Source organism: Sesamum indicum, linkage group LG4, assembly GCF_026168435.1.
Source record: "Sesamum indicum cultivar Baizhima isolate 11 linkage group LG4, ASM2616843v1, whole genome shotgun sequence".
Classification (NCBI taxonomy): domain Eukaryota; kingdom Viridiplantae; phylum Streptophyta; class Magnoliopsida; order Lamiales; family Pedaliaceae; genus Sesamum; species Sesamum indicum.
The window spans coordinates 14,856,602-14,874,866 of record NC_142660.1 but is presented as its reverse complement, the minus strand read 5'-3'; the positions used below and the strand labels follow the sequence as shown (position 1 = coordinate 14,874,866).

The 18,265-nt window shown below is 33.5% G+C and overlaps 4 protein-coding genes across 4 annotated transcripts; 1 reads left to right on the top strand and 3 right to left on the bottom strand.

The window, feature by feature from the left end:
* The first annotated feature begins 336 nt into the window (after positions 1–336).
* Positions 337–3,170, top strand: LOC105160800 (N2,N2-dimethylguanosine tRNA methyltransferase). The gene is made up of 6 exons (XM_011078290.3): positions 337–939; positions 1,513–1,713; positions 1,797–1,890; positions 2,017–2,217; positions 2,335–2,397; positions 2,571–3,170. Exons 1-6 carry the CDS (start codon positions 377–379, stop codon positions 2,715–2,717), a joined length of 1,269 nt encoding a protein of 422 aa, XP_011076592.1. The 5' UTR covers positions 337–376; the 3' UTR covers positions 2,718–3,170.
* Positions 3,171–3,263: 93 nt separating this feature from the next.
* LOC105160801 (superoxide dismutase [Mn], mitochondrial) lies at positions 3,264–6,282 on the bottom strand. The gene is made up of 6 exons (XM_011078291.3): positions 5,905–6,282; positions 5,045–5,091; positions 4,827–4,952; positions 4,659–4,715; positions 3,962–4,039; positions 3,264–3,582 (listed from the first exon to the last, which is right to left on the bottom strand). Exons 1-6 carry the CDS (start codon positions 6,179–6,181, stop codon positions 3,490–3,492), a joined length of 678 nt encoding a protein of 225 aa, XP_011076593.1. The 5' UTR covers positions 6,182–6,282; the 3' UTR covers positions 3,264–3,489.
* A 1,831-nt stretch (positions 6,283–8,113) lies between these two features.
* Positions 8,114–11,290, bottom strand: LOC105160799 (appr-1-p processing enzyme family protein). Its single transcript, XM_011078288.3, has 7 exons — positions 10,903–11,290; positions 10,010–10,058; positions 9,817–9,919; positions 9,627–9,722; positions 9,459–9,533; positions 8,788–8,857; positions 8,114–8,514 (listed from the first exon to the last, which is right to left on the bottom strand). Exons 1-7 carry the CDS (start codon positions 11,245–11,247, stop codon positions 8,440–8,442), a joined length of 813 nt encoding a protein of 270 aa, XP_011076590.1. The 5' UTR covers positions 11,248–11,290; the 3' UTR covers positions 8,114–8,439.
* Positions 11,291–14,171: 2,881 nt separating this feature from the next.
* LOC105160798 (expansin-A4) lies at positions 14,172–16,329 on the bottom strand. The gene is made up of 3 exons (XM_011078287.3): positions 16,081–16,329; positions 15,103–15,415; positions 14,172–14,850 (listed from the first exon to the last, which is right to left on the bottom strand). Exons 1-3 carry the CDS (start codon positions 16,220–16,222, stop codon positions 14,547–14,549), a joined length of 759 nt encoding a protein of 252 aa, XP_011076589.1. The 5' UTR covers positions 16,223–16,329; the 3' UTR covers positions 14,172–14,546.
* Between the last annotated feature and the right edge of the window lie 1,936 nt (positions 16,330–18,265).

Sequence of the window (18,265 nt, the reverse complement as noted above, 5' to 3'; positions counted from 1 at the left end):
CAAATAGAATATACCATGGAAGTTTATATAGACGTGCTAGTAAAAATTCAAAGAAGAAGGATCATGTACGAGAGTTGGCCAAGTGTATTACAAGCATACAATTCGAGGAGAATTCTATATAAGTTCAAAGGGGGAAATTGTTAATTAATTCTTTTTTACATTATCATGAGAAAAATAACTTTATTATATATTTTTTAATAAAGCATTTCTTAATTTTATACTTATGAATTATCATCCTTATATATTAAAGAAAGATTTTTTATATGGTGTAATTTAAGATATTTTTTCAATTATTTTTTGAATTATTATAAAATAAATAATAGAATATTATTTTCTGAAAAATTTATCTTCGTTTCCTTCCCAATCCTCTCCCGCCATGTTTTCTCTTCCCGTTAAACCTCTGACTCCTTTCACTTCTCTCTCATCCAAACCCCTAAACCCTCCCAAATGCTGCAAATCCCAACCCCAAATTGAAAGGGGCCTCTCTTTTGACGTCGGAGACACCTTCTTCCGCCACGAAAGCTCCACCGGCCGTGACCTCGGCGTGCTTTCCGCCGCAATTTACAAGAAATCCCACAATGCCCTCCGGGTGCTCGACGCAATGTGTGGTTGCGGAATTCGCTCTATGCGGTATCTGGTTGAAGCTGATGCTGACTTTGTGCTGGCCAACGATGCGAATCACGAGTGCGGCGGGGTTATTTCAGGGAATTTGGAGAGGGCGGATAGGGAAAAGAAGAGATGGGTGGTTAAGCATTCGGATGCGAACCGGGTTTTGACGGAGTGTTATTTGGAACGGGATTTTTTTGACTTGATTGATGTGGATTCTTTTGGGAGTGAGTCGAGTTACTTGAGGGCGGCGATGTGTGCTGTGAAGTTGGATGGGCTTTTGTATGTCACTTCTACTGATGGGTACTCGTCTGGCGGGCACCGGCCTGAACAGTGAGTTGGATAATTATGCATTAGTGGTTTGTCGTCTGCTGGTACTTGACATTAACAGAGTAATTGTTCAGTTGATAGCTTATTAGCATTTAAGTGTATGGAAATGTATGCATGTGTTTACTCGTACAATTCATGGTCAATCAAAAAGTCTGGGAGAAAAGCAATGTTAGCTACAGGTATTGTGAGGCGGTACACGAGTTGCTCATCTGTGAGGTCACTAGACGATAAATCTGTCCAATGCAGTTTTCTTATCGATTATGTTAAGTTTAAAGTTTTAATACATTTGTGCATGTCTTTGTTCTGGAAATATATCGATTATATAAGAAAAACTATATGCATTGAATTCGCCAATTGAAAATGCATCATAAGGAATTATAGCAGTACAAGAAGAAGGATGCATTTTCGATTATTATGTAAAAGCATGAGTTAGCCTTCAATTATTATTAAGTTGTTCCTGAAAAAAGAAATAAGCAATTCTGAATATTTTTGGTTGCATTGTACATCTAGATGCCGCTATTTTGTCGACTCAATCATGATGTCGTGACTTAACAAAGCAATCTTTTTGCCTTGTAGTACTTTGGCTGCATATGGAGCATATGTTAAGCATATGCCATACTCAAATGAGATTGGATTAAGAATGCTCATAGGTGGGGCTATGCGGGAGGCTTCTGTGTTGGGTTATCAGGTCGTGCCACTTTTCTCGTACTACTCGTACCATGGCCCCGTGTTTAGGGCAATGCTCCAGATTAGGCGTGGCAAGTATCCCAATAAGAGGTCTTGATTTTTTGTCAAACTTTTTTAAGCATCGACCCCTTTTATTTGAAACCTTGATTGTTGATCTCCAGCACCTGTTACAGGCATTATAGTTTCATCAGCTACTGCATTCAATGTGGAAATTCTCAGGCATTCTCATGGGGTGAACTTGGTCAGATGAGGTGCTCTTGCAATAACGTATGCCTTTGTAATCCTCTCTCAATGAGGATTCTGAGAATCCTACACAGTTTATCCATTGTAAAGTTATCTAGTAGCATTAGGCTTGTGTGGGCAAATGTTTACATTCCTCTTGGTTCATTTCAGGTTCCAGGTTCGCTTATTGTTTCAGGGCCCCTTTGGACAGGACCTCTTCACAGTGCATCTTTTCTTACTGAAATGCTAAACTTGGCTGGACAATGGGGTTGGACAAGCAACAAAACAGGAAAACATCTCGAAACATTGTTAAAACGAATGATTGATGAAAGTGACCCTGTATTGCCATTTGGATACATCAGACTTGATGAGGTACATGTGAAATTTGTGATAAAGTTTAGAAATTTTGACCTCGTGAATATGTGCTATGCCACCTCAATTATATCAATACACAGGCTTCCATTCACTTTTCTGTTGTAACTGTCTCAGATATCAAGTCGAGCGAAGGTTAATTCCCCTCCCTTAGATTCTGTATTGTGCACATTACACAAGGTACTTCCTTGGCATACACCACACTAAGACCAGAATTCCCTACTTTCATATTCTTTCTAGTTCCTCTTCTGATGAGCAAATAAATGTGTTTCTTAGAGAAGCTTTTAATAGTATTCAAACTTATGATAGAACTAATGGCTTTTAATTTGGATGTAACCGTGTCTCGGTTACAGGAAGGGTATGCTGCTTGCAGATCACATATTGCCTCTAATGCAATCAAGACAAACTGTCCTATGGTTGATTGTGTGAGGCTTGTGAAGGAACTTCAACAGTGTCCAGAGACTGGTGAAGGAAAGTTGCATCATGCTATTGAAATATAACGATGATTACCTACATCAAAGCATGCATTCCGGATTCCAAATCGGTAAGAAAACCTGTGCTTTTGCTTCACCATATAGACGGTGGAAGGATGAAGAATCACCAGTACACAACCTGTGCTTGTTGCTTCACCATATAGACGGTAGAAGGATGAAGAATCACCAGTACACGCAACAGATAATACTGGACCGAGCTCAGGATACTTGAACTCACCCAGGCTGATTGATGGATAATGTTGGTGGTTATTCAGCCAACTTGCGATTTGCCTGGAGCTTTGCAGGAAATGAAGTCAATCTCTTTATAGTTTATTTTCTTTATCTTTTTCCCCTTTGTTCAGTTTCATGTCAAAATTCTTATAACAGAAATACCAGTTCTAAAATCCACAATAGGATCCAATATTTAAGAAAACTGTGTACTTTAACCACCCACAGCTAAAACTTAAAAAGTGCCTGTCATAGATGTGTCATTGCAAGTTTGTAGTTGACTTCATTTTCTACTTCATTGTTTGCCAAGAAACAGAAATTCATTGAACTATAGAGAAGATGTAGTTAGAAGTAAATCTGAGCCCCAACGAACACAGTGCATTGCATCAACTAATGCTTCTCAGCCCTCCAGACAAGCAAGCCCAAAAACATTATGTATAAGTGTGTACAGCAACCAGTAAATAGCCCACTATGAAAAGTGTTGCCTCTGTCACTACACAAATTTATTTCCTCTAAGACACTTCTAGTACACAGCTGGCCACACTTACTCCAACTTCTCATGTTTGTTCAATCAAAGGCATTCCCTATCATAAACTTCACTAGCATATTTCCAGTTTATGACTTTCCAAATATTCTTCAGGTAGTCTGGTCTCACATTCTTGTACTGCAAAATGAGAAGCAATAGAAAACACAAGTGATGTTCAAACCCACAACGCGAAGGAGCTAAGAAAACCAATGAACTAATGAAGAAGATCAAGACAATAACACATTACAGGTACAGGGCATGCATATAAGACGAAGGAACTCTCATAGGCCTCGAGAGAGGAACATTGGGAGAGCAAATGCAAAGAGAAATAACTCTGAATTAAAAAATACAAGAACCATGTTCTGCCTGAAGATATGAAAGATAGAAGCCTTACTATTGTCCCTTTACAATTACCAGCAGCTAATAAACGTCTTTTACATATAAGGGCCTAACCATCATGAGGATAATTGAATTTAAGCTATAGAAGAACCACTCGAGTTCGAGGAGCAATAAGTACCTGCAAATAGTATGCATGCTCCCAGACATCAATACCAAGCAGAGGAACCAAATTTGGTCCTTTAGTAACGAGTGGATCCTGCAAAAAAAGATAGGCATAACAGTAGGGTAATTCAATTAAGTCGGACAAATTCCATTCATTTTTCACTAATTAATCTTGCCAAACAAGAGCCATTTTCCTTCTTCTATTCTGATCTAGGAACTTGATAATACAGTATAAAGTTTCTAAAATCTTTCAGTAACTGCATGACCTACAGAAAAGAAAGGTGCCAACTCAATACATTAGGAGAATAAAATTCCAGCTTCTTTTATTCAATGTAACAGATAATTACAAAAGTTAAAAAATAGTCTCCTGGCCTAGAGAATTTCCTCTCCTCATAATGCCTATAAACAACAGCATAAAGCTCCAAAATGAACAACGCAATACAAACAAGGAACTTTGTAACTTAAAATCCTAGCAACCTAGGCTCAGAAGGCCATGATAACATTACTTGCCAGTTCTTGATAGCTTCTACAGACAAGCCGACAGAGTTAACTAAAACTTAAAATGAAGCTGACTCAACCTTAAGTTTTAAAATTTAAATGCACTATCTTGGAGTAGAGCATACTCTAATTGTGCAGCAAACTGAAGCATCCTTTAATTCTTTTTTTACCACACATATTAGTTTTTTTGTTACAACATAAGTCACATCACTTACCTGATTCGGTGTGGTCTCTACCACCAGACGCTTGAATTCTTTGTCCAGGCCAAGCCACTGGGAATACAATAAAGTAATTCACAGAAAGAGATATTAGCAGACCGACAAGTGTCTTTTTCAGACATATATTGCTGGAAACATGTTACAGCAAAAATAGAGTAAACGTACCACCCATCCAGATCCCTGCAAAGCAGCACCTTCTGCATTCATTTTCTGTATTAGAGCTTCCAGGGAGTCAAAGTGATTGTCAACCGCCCAACCCAAAGAACCTTTGGGAGGTTCACCACCCCCTTGCTGGGAGAAGATATTAGCTTTTATCAATTTCCTTGCTTACTCGTTCAATGGTAAATATGACTATAATAAAATATTTCAGGAGGCAAACTTACACGGACAGGAGCAAGATTTTTCCAGAAAATTGAGTGATTAACATGACCTGTTGAAAACAGTATTAGACCCACAATACACGAAAACACATTGACAAGTTTACCAAACTAAGTTCCACAACCAATAACTAGAGAGAAGACCATGAAGAGGCATCAAACGTAAGTTTTCAGAAAAATTACAATTTCTGTATAAGCTGTTAGCAAATGCATTTTTTTGTTCACATATTTATGGATATCTGTCTCTGTCGGCGGGCATGTGTCTGTCTGTGTATATATGTGTCAGGCGATGCAAAATATCCACATCTCCTTAGCCTTCTATAGTAAGAAAATTGATCCCTTCACCTTTTTGAAATTTATATTTACTGAAAATTGCAGGTAATCTATGTCTCCGCCAAAATGCCCAAGAACTCCCGCAAAAAAGACAAGCAAGCCAAAAAGCAAAATTTTATCAAGGATAAAGATCGATATTTTCTCCAAATATTCTTAAAACCCTCCTGTCACCAATACACCAGCCGCCTAATTTATCCTATTAATTCAAGCTCTACGCACTAGGACAATATAAGGTCTTCCAAGCGGTGCTCACAAATATCCTCAGTCAGCATTTGCACAGTACCAATATAATTGATCAGAATCATATTCATCGCCAATTCCAATTTCCAGGTCACAATCCTTTCCCACATAACGCAGCTAAATCTCAACACTAAAACTAAATAAATTACGTAAAATCCATACCAACCAAACCCACCACAAAACATCCCGAAACGAAACAAAAGGAAACTGTTAAAAGAGAAAGAAACAAACAACCACAAGATAAAGGTGAAAACTAAAGCCAGGAATTCATTCCAAGTAAGATACATCAGTACCTCCGCCATTGAACTTGATGGCACTCTGCAACTTGACAACGGTGGATGCATCTCCCTTGGCAATGGCGCCATCGAGCTGCTCCAGTGCTTTATTATAATTGGTTATGTAAGTCTGGTGGTGTTTGTGGTGGTGTAGCTGCATGATCTCGGCGCTGATGGCGGGCTCGAGATCGCCATAATCGTAGGGCAGATCGGGGAGCGAGACAGTCTGGAGGCAGCGAACGCCCAGAGGCGCTGCGGTCAGTGTTTTTCTGGTGAGTAGGGTTCGTAGAGCCATTGCCGACTCGCTCTTCGGACTGTTCTCTGGAGAAATGTACACAAAAAGATGACAACTAGACGAACGCTTCTCTCTCTCTCTCTTAGTTAGAGGGCGTTTGGCCAAACTTATATAATCTCATAAAATATTTTTTAAATAAAAAAATTATACTTTTGATTTCATTCGTAAAATTTATTACATTTTTTATCTCACAGTTCACGAACTTAGCTCTTTTAATTCCACAAACTAGTAAATTAAAGTATTTACAACAAGAAATATTTAATTTTTTATTCTATGGGACTAAATATGCCATAATTTTCATACAAGACAAAAAACAGTATAATTTTTTATCGTATAGAACCAAATATGCTCAATTTATAAAATGTGGGATAAAAAACGCGACATCATTCACCGCGGGAATAAAAAGACAATTTATTTTTTTAAAAGAAGAATTTTTAAGAACATAGATCTTATTTAAAATAAAATTATTAAAAGCATTTGAATAAAACAAACTTATTAAACTTATAATATAAAACTAATAACAAATTGGTAATTAACTTGAAAGAATTTGGACTAATTTGTTAATTTTTTTAAATAAATTTGAGAAAAAAAATTCGAAATATAACATTTGTTTTTTAATTTTATAAATTTATTTTTTTAATACTTTATAATATCTTGTAAGTATGAAAATATTTTAGAAAATATTATAACAAGAGTTATAGACTTTTAGTGCACATGAGTCTTGTCTCAAATATTATTTGAATAATTTAATCTCAAGTATGAGCACTAAATTTAACTAAAGTCGTGTTTCACCAACCCATAACTTAACTTGGGATTCATTCGATGTATCCAGAATTTAATATATCCAGAAATTGTGTATGTTGGATTTTACGAAAAGGCTCAGAAATCCCATTATTATTTTTCTTGTTTAAAACTTTTTTTTTGCATCTATTAATATTTTTACATAGATAAAAATAAAATTAAACCCCTTAAATTTAATTTAAGCTCATTATTCTTCATAGCATTATTGAGGACAAGAATCAAGCTTAATTATTTATTTATTATTATATATATTTAAATATATTTATGAGTCGATATATATATATATATATTTGAAAAAAAAAACTATTCATGAGTCGTAATGTCACATATCGTTTCATGAATAAATACTTTTATTTAAAAATGTGTGGAATGGTTATGTGACGTATCGACTCCCCTTATTTATTTATTTGTTAATTATGTTTAATTAGTTGAAATTATAATAATTTTAATTCCATTTAATTTGTTTCGTTAATTAATATTAGGTAATTATTTAATTAATCTTAGTTAATTAATAATGTCATTATCATTAACAATTAATTAAGAATCAAATATTTCTAATTATAATATTATTAATTTAAAATATATGACATATTTAATTAATTTTTTTATTAATTACTTAAAAAAATCACATTTGAAAAATTGTACTTAAGTATAACTTCATCATGCGACATAACGACTCACCTTAAAATTGCAAGTCTACCCATTTTAAAATGAAATTAGAACTGATTACACGTAAACTCTTTCTGAAAATGTGAAATTAGGCAGAATCATAATTTGAAATCGCAGTTCTGCCATTTTATTATGTTTCTATAAAATCGCCTGCACTTGATTCAGAACTGCTATTTAAAGTAGCAGTTTTGAATATTTATTTTTTTTAAGTTTTTGAAATAGAAAATATATATATTTATATTATATAAAAAAAATCAGGTGTTAACAGTAATTTTTTGAAGAGAGTCTAAATGTAACTTTAAAATTACTTTGAGGGAAAATATAATTTCACATTTTTAGAGAACATATAAATGTAATCAACCCTATAAATCATAATGAACTCGCATTAACTATAATAAATATCTACGGAATTTTAAGCTATGATGAACCTAAAATATTAATAAATAAAAAATTCACAAAGAATTAGGAAAAAAGTGAATAGTTTTACCTTCAAATCATTTTGTACTTCCATACCAACAGTTTATATGAAGCTGTAAGGCATCAAAATTGAAATCCCAGTATTAGTAGGGGAAGGGCAAGAGGATGAGAGCACTCAACATATTTCAGATTACACATTTCAAATACCGCAACTTAAATCACATCTCTGTTTTCTTATTTCAACATATTCACCAGCTGCTATTGTTCTTCTCTTCAACTTTCGGTACATGAAAAACCGGCAACTTCTTACTTTGCATCATGCATTGATAGTATTTGCTCAACACAACAGCTCCGATGATGGCAGATATATATCACTTCTGTAGCAATTCATTGGCCTTTTTCAACCAAACATCGTAAATATCATCTGAGAACAGAACAAAGTGCACCTGACAATATAAAGTGATAATGATTAACATAGGCGAATGCATAAATGAAGACGACGATTCAAGAAATCAATTATTTATTCTGGAAATAAACAAGGCAGCTAAACCATATGAACACTTGATTTCCATTGTTTTCTACGAACTTGTGCATCTATATAACTATTCACACCGAAGTTTGAAACCCGCAGTATTCCCCATTTTAAATGAAGTGCAGACATATATAATTTGTTTATAATGGTGGTAACACAAGATTCATATTAAGACAGAAGAAATTACTTCCTTCAAGTCCCCACCAGACTCCTTGATTGTAGAGATAGCCACAGTGGCAGCTTCCTCATATGGATATCTGCAACCGTAGAGGATACCAAATAATTAATCTTAACAGTGCATGTAAACCAAAGTAAACAATGAAGAGCAAGTAAACAACATCCAATTTTCTCGTTTAAATTATACAAACGGCATTTATATGCATCCTTAGGGAGACTGAATTTCTTTCCTTCATTTATATATTAAAAGTTGTCTCACATTAAAATAATTAATCTTGGAAAGTTGGGGTTTGGAAAATATTCTACTGCTCAGTTGCAAATGAAAAAATTAATCCTACATTGGATTTGAGGGAAGCATCTAGGAAAATCATTTCAAATGACTTCATGTCGAAAAAATTTGTAATCTATCAACACTTCACCAAATATAGTTTAACATGAGGATGGAAATATTTGAAGTCCTTTTAATAAGGAATTATCCAAACAAACCCAAAGGATTTGTTATTAGGGATGGGAAATCCCTAACCCAAGCACACATTCTAGTTTATTATATGTATATAGTGCAAAAAGCAGGCAGACAATTATTTATTGGAATAGACAAATGCAAGTGATCGTGCCACAGAAAAACCTAGGAACTAAGTTTCATTAGCTTCAGCAAATAATAGTCATGTCATGACAACATACCCGTAGACGCCACATGATATAGCAGGAAATGCAATATATTGAATGTTGTGTTCTTTTGCCACGCGTAAACTGTTTCTGTAACAAGTTCCAAACAGAAAAGGTGAAATTATAACTACATTAAGGAGTAAAATTCTATGGAGAGAACATCGAGAAAGTTCAATTACGTACCTGTATGCATTCGTCAAAGAGGCTTCAGGATTCTTATCTGTATCATAAATTGGTCCAACTGTGTGAATAACATGAGAAGCTGGCAACCGAAAGCCTCTACACATTTTAAAATATAGCTTAATTCATCACATTACTAGTGAAAATGAGGAGTAAATAGTATATATACTATATTTCAACAAGGAGCATGTACAGGGTAATCCTTGCTTCTCCTGTAGGGCAGCGAACTCCAGGCTTCACTTCTGGGACCTCATAGCATGCTGCCCGTAATTCTGGACCAGCAGCTCGATGTATGGCTTGAAAAGATAAAGGCAGTTAAAAATGAATTGAGAATGCCGTCATCAAAATGTGCATTCCACTCAATAAAATTAAAAATGAAATAGTACCTCCATCAGCACCACCGCCTCCAAGCATACGTTCATTCGCTGGATTGACCTAAAAAGGAACCGGTACAGATATATTACATCATAAGAACCCTGGACAAAGTCTTGCTCTTATATCATGATTCAAGAAAGAAGAAATCATATCTGGAAGATAACATCTAAATTCCTCAAGTGAAGATGCCATTTTGAACCATTTAACTTTATTTTGAGGATTAAATCAATCGCATGCCAATTGGTGTTATGCATGAGAAAAATTGCATTAAAAATATGAACGAGATCTATGGGAATCTGTCAGGAGGAGATGGGTGACTGCCCCTAACAGCTCCCCATGTCTGCTCCACCTCTATCTTTCTTCTCAAAAAGAATGTTATTGAAATCTTAAGACAGTCATGTTATATCACAGACGCCATTAGTAGTTGGTGAAAAAAAGAAAACTGGAGTGTAAATCATTCGTAAAAGAACTAGAATCCAGGTACTCATGCTATGAAAGTGATTGTAATCTCAATAGTTTTCATTTTCCTCACTCTCACTTATTACTTGAAGGGTATCAGTGGATATAATCCACCGAATATAACATCTCTAATTGGGATATCCTGCACATAAACCTTTTTTATTCATTATACACAAATCAAAACAACAACGATTAATTCCCTCAAATATACAAAACCACAATGATCTCTACCTACTCTTTTTCTTCAGTATCTACGAAACTGCTTAGTCTTTGAATTCTGAATACCAACTAGTTTAAAGGGGACAGAGAAATCCAAAAATGAAAACCGCCAAAAAGTAAAAAAAATAATCTTCCTAATTCTCTTTCATTTCTTTAGGAAAGTGAAATTCAGAACTCAACAGAGAGTGGCAGTGAGAGAGAGAGAGAGCGAGAGAGATTATGTTACAATAGCATCGGAGGAACCGTCGACGGACCACCGAGTGATGTCGCCTTTCTGAATCTTGAGAACACTCGACGGCGTCAGGCGAAACTCCGCCACCTGACGTTCCCCATCTCCGCCGCTCGACATCGTGGAAAATCCAAAGGCTAGCACCGCCCGGCCGCTACTGCTGTGCCGTGAGTTCGAAGTGACGAAAAAGGGCCAGAGCAGCGGTTGAACGGCAACAATCCGACGACAGTCGCTCTTCAAGAATCCGGGAGGCCGACGCAAATCGCGGCGGATGGATCTGGTGGAATATCGAGAGGAGAAAATGCGTATGATTCTGGAGTACAGTGGAGCAACAGAACTCATCAGTTGTCGAACAGCAATTGAGAAAACACAACCTTTTACCTAAGAATATAAGTTCGTATTGAGAAGACGTCCACGATTTTTTACATAATTATAAATATGCCTTCTAATTTAAAATTTTACCAATACTTTTTTTAATTTTAATAATTATTTAACAATTAGTTTAATTTATTAATTTTTATAGGATTTTTATCGATTTTTTAAGGATAAATTAAAATGTCTTTATAGAATATAAATTATTTTATTTATTTTTTAATTTTTTTTTTAAATATTATGTATGAAATGGATTCATCTTTTTTATGATTCTATAAATTCTTTTATCCATTTTGTCGGTTTTTTATATTTTTTAAAATTATTCATAAATAAATCACAGTAAGAACAAAGTTGATAATTTTAAATTTTCATACAAAGATAACATATTTAAATAATTTATTGAGTCCAAATATATTACAATAAATTATATTTATTTATAAAATATATTAATTTAATATAAAACACCCAAAAAGTATATAATTTTTTTTACAAATTAAAATTTTAAATTTAAAAAACACAATACAAATTTATATATTAAAATTTCATATTTCAAATTAGAATTTATATGCAATATAAAAGTTACTTATAATAATTATATATTATTAACTCAATTAAATTATTATTAGTTAAATATATTTTATTTATTTATATATAATACTGATCAATATCAAAATGCCAAAAAAATAATTTTAATTATTTTAAGTTATATTGTTAATTATAAACAATATTTAAATTATTTAATATTCAAAATTTCAAAAAATTGAATTATTTTTATTTTATTTTTAAAAAATAGTTCTTTGTTACTTCTTTGTCTTCCGGCATGTAGTGGCCGGCAACAACCCTGGGCAACGGAAGTCGCCCTTCTTCTCTGGGCGACCACCGCCACCCAAATCTGGTCATCGTCCCTTCCAGAAGGGGGTAGCGGCTGTAGCGGAAAAGGGGTGATTGTTTTGGCAGGGACGACCTCATCGTTGCCCCTTTGTGAGCAGTCAACGTTGCCGTCGCTGCTATAGATATATATATTATATTTATTATACATATAGTGTATGTATAAATATATATAAATAAAAATATATATTTAAATTACTTATGATTTGGACCATTCATTTTTTACAATTGAAGATCAATGGTTGTTATAAGAAAGATATAACGTTCAATTCAACAAAAAAATTAACGCCGTTAGGGTTTACATAACAGAAGGGGAGAGTATGCAACTTTTAGAAAAAAATATAGGGGGTTTTTTGTCTATTTTTTTTATACATGAAATTTTTAGCTAAAATTTTAAAACATAAGAAAATTTTGTGCAACTTATTCTTTTTATTATTGAAATGTTGAGTTTGAATGTTATACAGTGCGCATATGAATAGATAGGTTGACACATGTGAATTGTGATAAACCAACGATTGTTGATTTAGTGGTAAATGAGTTGAATTTTTATTAATGAGTATTATTTAAACATCAGAATCATACTTATTGATAGTGATTTAATTCTTTTGTTCTTGATTCAAAAAATAATAATTTTATTTTTAATGTAGAATGAGAACACCTATAATATATATATATATATATATATAAAAGGAACACATCTTAAAAGAAAATATTTATTTATGATTGATTACATCAAATAATTTTTATAAGTAGTCATATGTTAAAGAAAAGAAATACGGAAAACACGTAACTCATAAGGAAGAGAGAAAATGGAACGTGTGCTTGATTCAAGACTCTTGCTGGTGCAAACATGGTTTTAACGACCCGTTTGTTGGACAAGAAATGACATTTTTTTAGGAGTTTTAATAACTGAAAATTCTAGTTCGGACTCAATTTGATTAAATTTGAGATAATCATATAGTAAGTTTGATGAGTAAAACCCATTTTATGTGCAAAATGCCTAAACTATCCTTAATGAAGGGCAATTCAGTCATTTACGCTGTATTTAACCCGGGCGTCGGGAAAAGACGGTTCGGGCGATCCGAAACCCGGATCCGGATATCGCGAGAAGACCCTGACATAATAGCTATCAAATCCAGAGTGACAGTTCACTGGATGGCAACATGTGGCCCATACAACAGTAAACATCTGGTCCTATAAATACCTCAAGGCACTATATATTGAGGTAACTGATGCTGAGACTTTTCGATTTACAACATCTAATCGCACATTTTTACCTCGATCACACTAACTTGAGCGTTGGAGGGTCATTGTCGGGAATGTACCCGACGAGCTTACGTTCTTATTTTATTCTAAGGAACCCAATACTCGATCTTGGTGGAGTTAGAAATTATCCGAGAAGTCAACCTTCGGGGTCACTGAATTTGAACAAGATCAAAGTGTAATATTTGTAATTGGTTGTTCGATTAAATTTGATCCGTGTAAGAATTTTTCATAAATATAATTAACATTAATTTGTTATAGTATACCACACATTTCTTCATTACATTTATTTTTTTTCAATTTAAATTTCTTACATGATCCAAATATTTTGATTTTTTTTAAGCAATTAATTCTCACAATTATATACTTTTGCGTTCAATTCCATTCCTGCTAAATCAATGGCTGCAAATAATAGTCATGGGCTATGGTACGCAATAAATATCTAGTTATGACATTATTAATCTGACCAACTATCAATCAATCAATTTATACTTGTCACAAGATAGTTTGATTGTCACTTCCCAACTAAACAAAAACTGTGTATAGAAACAAAATATTTCTTAAAATTAATGATGGTTTAAATTGGAGTGTAACAAAAAAAAATATTATTAGACAATCATTAATTTACAAAATATGTATATTTTTTTAAATAATAAAAAAATTATTTATAATCATTATAAATATAGAGAGAACGTTGAATTTTCTCTAGACTTTAATGCAATAAAAGCAAAAGCCCATCAAAATTAATGCCCCATAAAAGCGTATTCAATCATATTAAGTAGCCCCAACTCAACATTTGTACTGAGTTAGGGATCAAACCTACAAACTTATACATGATAGTTTTGGTGGATACATTCCGTAATTTTCACCCACCATTTGAATATCTCCTTTAAAAAAAAGAGAGAAAATCGATCGCTATAACTTCACTACACACATATATTAGGCCTAAGCGGGCGCAATCCTGCCACCACAGCTCTCGGAGCCTCTTCCACTCCTACTCACCCTTTATGCCATATACAATTCAATTCGATCCTTTTTGTCCTCTTATAATAAGTTTTAAAAGAAAAAAAAAAAAAAGCTTTTGAAATAATTTCTCTAGCTTTTATTACTTAATGCAACTAGAATTGCCCCCCTTCAAATGTTTGTCCGAACTGCCAACCAGTGGACGCAACGTCATAGCTAGTAATGATTCTACCATCGCTGGTGGTGACTTGAAATGACAAGCTTTGACCGTTGAGGTAGGAATTGCTCTGCCAGTTTTGACCCCAATTTCTCGACATGGGTTGCCATCCAGTGTTGGATCCCTTGATCGACACGGAACGAATGTCCCCTGCACCGCCCACATTGGTAACCAAGACTAGGTTGAAGTAGGAGTGGCCATTGATTGTGAACCTTATTCCCCCCTTTTTCTGGCAGGGCACCCTACCATAGAAAATCATGTATTGTATTAGCAAGAACAGGGAGAAGTTTTGTGTTCAAATTGTTGGACTGTCTTCTCAACAGACAATTCTTGTGAAAAGTTTATCCGTATAAATGCTTTTTTTACAAAAATATTTTTGTTAATAATATTATATTCAAATTTTATAAATTCTCCTCCAAGTTTGATCTATTACCATCACTACTACTGAAAATAATAGGTGTATTATGTGAAGAAAAAGACACAATTGATGTTACCTTCGGAAAGAGACCGGAACAATTCCTGCTTTGTACTGGGCAATTTGCAAGTAAGCAGGCTCGGCCAAGTCGAAGTGTTGGCGGGGCGGATTGCACCACCCACCGTTGTCGTTAGGCAGAGAGGGGTTGGGAGGGCAGAAATTGGTGGCGGTGACCGTGATGGTGCCCGGCAAGCACCATCTCGGCTCGCCCGAGCACGTCAGCTCGTAGCACGCCCCACAGGTCAATCCATTGTTGAAAAGAGCAGTGCTTAGTGCTGCTGTGTTTGTACCGTATCCTTGGCTGTACAAATTACCGTACCCACAAGCACCACCTACAGTAGGAAAAATGTGTCGCTTGTTAGACTCCCATCCTGAAATTTGAAGTAAATTTTCTATTTTAAATCCTATTCTATCTTCTATTATATCTAATATACACAAGTTATATATACAAAAATTACGCACTTTATTTTATTTAACAAAAAAAATTATACACATGGCGTGTATGTATTAAATAAAATTTAAAATTAAATAATTTAGTCGGACTTAAATCCACATTGCTAACTTGTAGTAGGTAACAAATATTCAGCAACTAAAGTAGATGTGTGGGCCTATCAGAAGAAGTGGTCGTTAGACAATGCTGAAAGGTCAGAGTATGTATGTTAAACTTCTATACATGTACTAACTAACATATACCATGTTAATGTAAGATTAAATTTGTCAAAAAAAAAAAAAGATCAATTATGAGATATTTAAAATTAAATTCATAAAAAAAAATTAAATGTATAAATGGAGTAAATTATAGGACCAAAAATGATAACGACCTAAAATTACAGAATTAAAAATAAAATTTTACTTTTTAGTTGAATATATATCTAAGAACGTCCCAAAATATACATACACACACAATACACATACAAGAACTTCGATTCTGAAACCAAGGAAACATACAACAACTCATGCACATAAAAACGACTTGGTTCTCAAAGATTTAACGTACCCATTGTGCCGGATGCATCCCCACCACCATAAAAGGTGGCGTGAGCGCTATCCCATCCCCCGTAATCACCGTAGGCTCCGGGCAAGCACAAGCATAAGCCCAACAACAAGAACAATACAAGAGAGCTCATGGAAGCATCCATTGAAAAAGAGAGGCAGAAACTAAAATGCAATGTAGTAATTAGGAAAAATGGAGTGGGAGATGAGAAGGGATGGTGAGGGGTGGGGGGTTGAGAGCTTAGTACAAAATGTGGAGGGAAAGGGGCATATTTATATAGAGGGGAGTGTGTTTACAGAGAGAAATAATGGTAGAAAGTGACAAGTTAGGGGTGAGAGCCACTGCCACAGAAGAAGTGAATCGAAATATGCATAGGTATTTAGGTGAGAGAGAGAGAGAGAGAGAGAGAGATGCACATGCATTTGTTTACAACTTGAACTACCAACTGCTGGTCTCATTGGCCCTACCACCACATGCATTTCTCACATCAACTCTTTAATTCCTCCTTTTCTTGATTCTATATATCTATATATATATATATATATACATTTTTTTTGTTATATAGTTGATTATAACGATTAAAAGTAATATACCATTGTGAATACTATGATTGTGCAATAATTACTAGTTTTTATTTCTGTAAAAGATGCCAAATTATTAATTATAACTAAAAATCAAAGCAAGTATTTTCGCCATATTTAAAACAATGTCAAATGTAAGTTATTTATTCTTTTTTTATAAATCGTGATAGATGTTGATTAACTATTATTAAAACTTAAAATTTTGGTAATGGCTTTGTTGGATCACGGTGGACAGTATTGATTTGCTATCATTTTCAATATAGAAAATAATCTATTTTTTCGTAAAATTATCTCCGTTTCTCTCTCTATCTTTTTTTTAAAAAAAAAACGCTGTAAAAATGAATCTGAACATTTTCTTTTCCAATAAAAAAATTATTTAATTTTATTCGATGATGCCCTTATCATTTGTTTATTTTTTTGGGTTAATTTGCCTGAAATTGCGCCTAATTGGTATGTGGAAAACTTGGAATATTGGCAGCATTTGAGTCTAGGGAGTTGTAACTTTTAATACTACTTCAACCCAGAAATATATATATATATATACATATATATATATAAATATATTAAATTACAACAGTCTTTTTTAAAATTTATCATAATTATCATTACTTTTATTATTTGAAAAATTATAAATATATTCTGTATTAACATCGTTTAATAAATAGCCCACAATAACAATCTATTGTATGATGTATTTATCTGACGGGCGTTAATTTTAAAAATACATTTATAATTTTCTTCAAACAACAAAATAATATGTATAATTATAATAGATTTTAAAAAATATTGTTGTAATTTACTCGCGCTATATATAGTCATTAACTAACTGAGATGCAAAAGTCAAGTTGCCATCACAAAATTAATTTTATTATTCAAGGATGTAAATTAAGATTATTTAACTATAAATCAAAAAATTATACAATCTTTCCAATTTCTAGACATCTGGAAAACATGGTCGTTCTTGATCATCATCAGGTCCGAAATTTCCAGTTTCGAAAGATCACATCCCTTCATTTTGATGAGACCGTAACATAAACCCCACAATCATGATTTTAGAATTCCGAGTTCTCTAAATCATCAAAAAAGAAAAAAAAAATCTATTATTTTTCGACTAGTTAGATCGATCGACAACTTAGTCGGAGTATAAATTACATATATATAAATATATAATAATCTATTAATGGCAATGCTATTTAATTTTTGCTTATTTCTTACTCAAAATTTATGTAAGAATTAATTAATTTGAGTAAAACATGAAATTTTTATTTTTTTTAAAGAATATATCAATTCAATTAGTATGAAGAATAGTAAAAAAATATATATCGATTTAATTAATATATTAATATAATTAAAGAACTGTAATAAATTATAATTATTTAATAACTGATATAAAATAAAATAAATAAATACCCACGTATTAGATGAGACTCGAACTCAAAATTTATGTTAGAAGAATAATGTAGGAAAATTGAGTCAAAGATTGGGTGCAGGGAGGTCAATCTGGGGCAGGAATTGTGTAAAACGATGAGCATCTGAGATTTTAGAGCCATAACTTGTGGGGTACCATGTGTCAACTTGTTCCTTCAATTCAATGCCATTGAAATTGC

Excerpts from the sequence above, each read along its gene's own strand:
- LOC105160800 (XM_011078290.3), top strand. The coding sequence starts at position 377 with ATGTTTTCTCTTCCCGTTAAACCTCTGACTCCTTTCACTTCTCTCTCA. Across the intron at positions 1,714-1,796 it reads GGCAAGTATCCCAATAAGAG|GCATTATAGTTTCATCAGCT; the intron begins GTCTTGATTTTT and ends CACCTGTTACAG. Across the intron at positions 2,218-2,334 it reads GATACATCAGACTTGATGAG|ATATCAAGTCGAGCGAAGGT; the intron begins GTACATGTGAAA and ends TAACTGTCTCAG.
- LOC105160801 (XM_011078291.3), bottom strand. The coding sequence starts at position 6,181 with ATGGCTCTACGAACCCTACTCACCAGAAAAACACTGACCGCAGCGCCT. Across the intron at positions 4,716-4,826 it reads TGCAGGGATCTGGATGGGTG|TGGCTTGGCCTGGACAAAGA; the intron begins GTACGTTTACTC and ends TTGTATTCCCAG. Across the intron at positions 4,040-4,658 it reads TAGAGACCACACCGAATCAG|GATCCACTCGTTACTAAAGG; the intron begins GTAAGTGATGTG and ends CTTTTTTTGCAG.
- LOC105160799 (XM_011078288.3), bottom strand. The coding sequence starts at position 11,247 with ATGAGTTCTGTTGCTCCACTGTACTCCAGAATCATACGCATTTTCTCC. Across the intron at positions 9,534-9,626 it reads TCTTTGACGAATGCATACAG|AAACAGTTTACGCGTGGCAA; the intron begins GTACGTAATTGA and ends AACTTGTTACAG. Across the intron at positions 8,858-9,458 it reads ATATCATGTGGCGTCTACGG|ATATCCATATGAGGAAGCTG; the intron begins GTATGTTGTCAT and ends CTACGGTTGCAG.
- LOC105160798 (XM_011078287.3), bottom strand. The coding sequence starts at position 16,222 with ATGGATGCTTCCATGAGCTCTCTTGTATTGTTCTTGTTGTTGGGCTTA. Across the intron at positions 15,416-16,080 it reads GGATGCATCCGGCACAATGG|GTGGTGCTTGTGGGTACGGT; the intron begins GTACGTTAAATC and ends TTCCTACTGTAG. Across the intron at positions 14,851-15,102 it reads GTTCCGGTCTCTTTCCGAAG|GGTGCCCTGCCAGAAAAAGG; the intron begins GTAACATCAATT and ends TTTCTATGGTAG.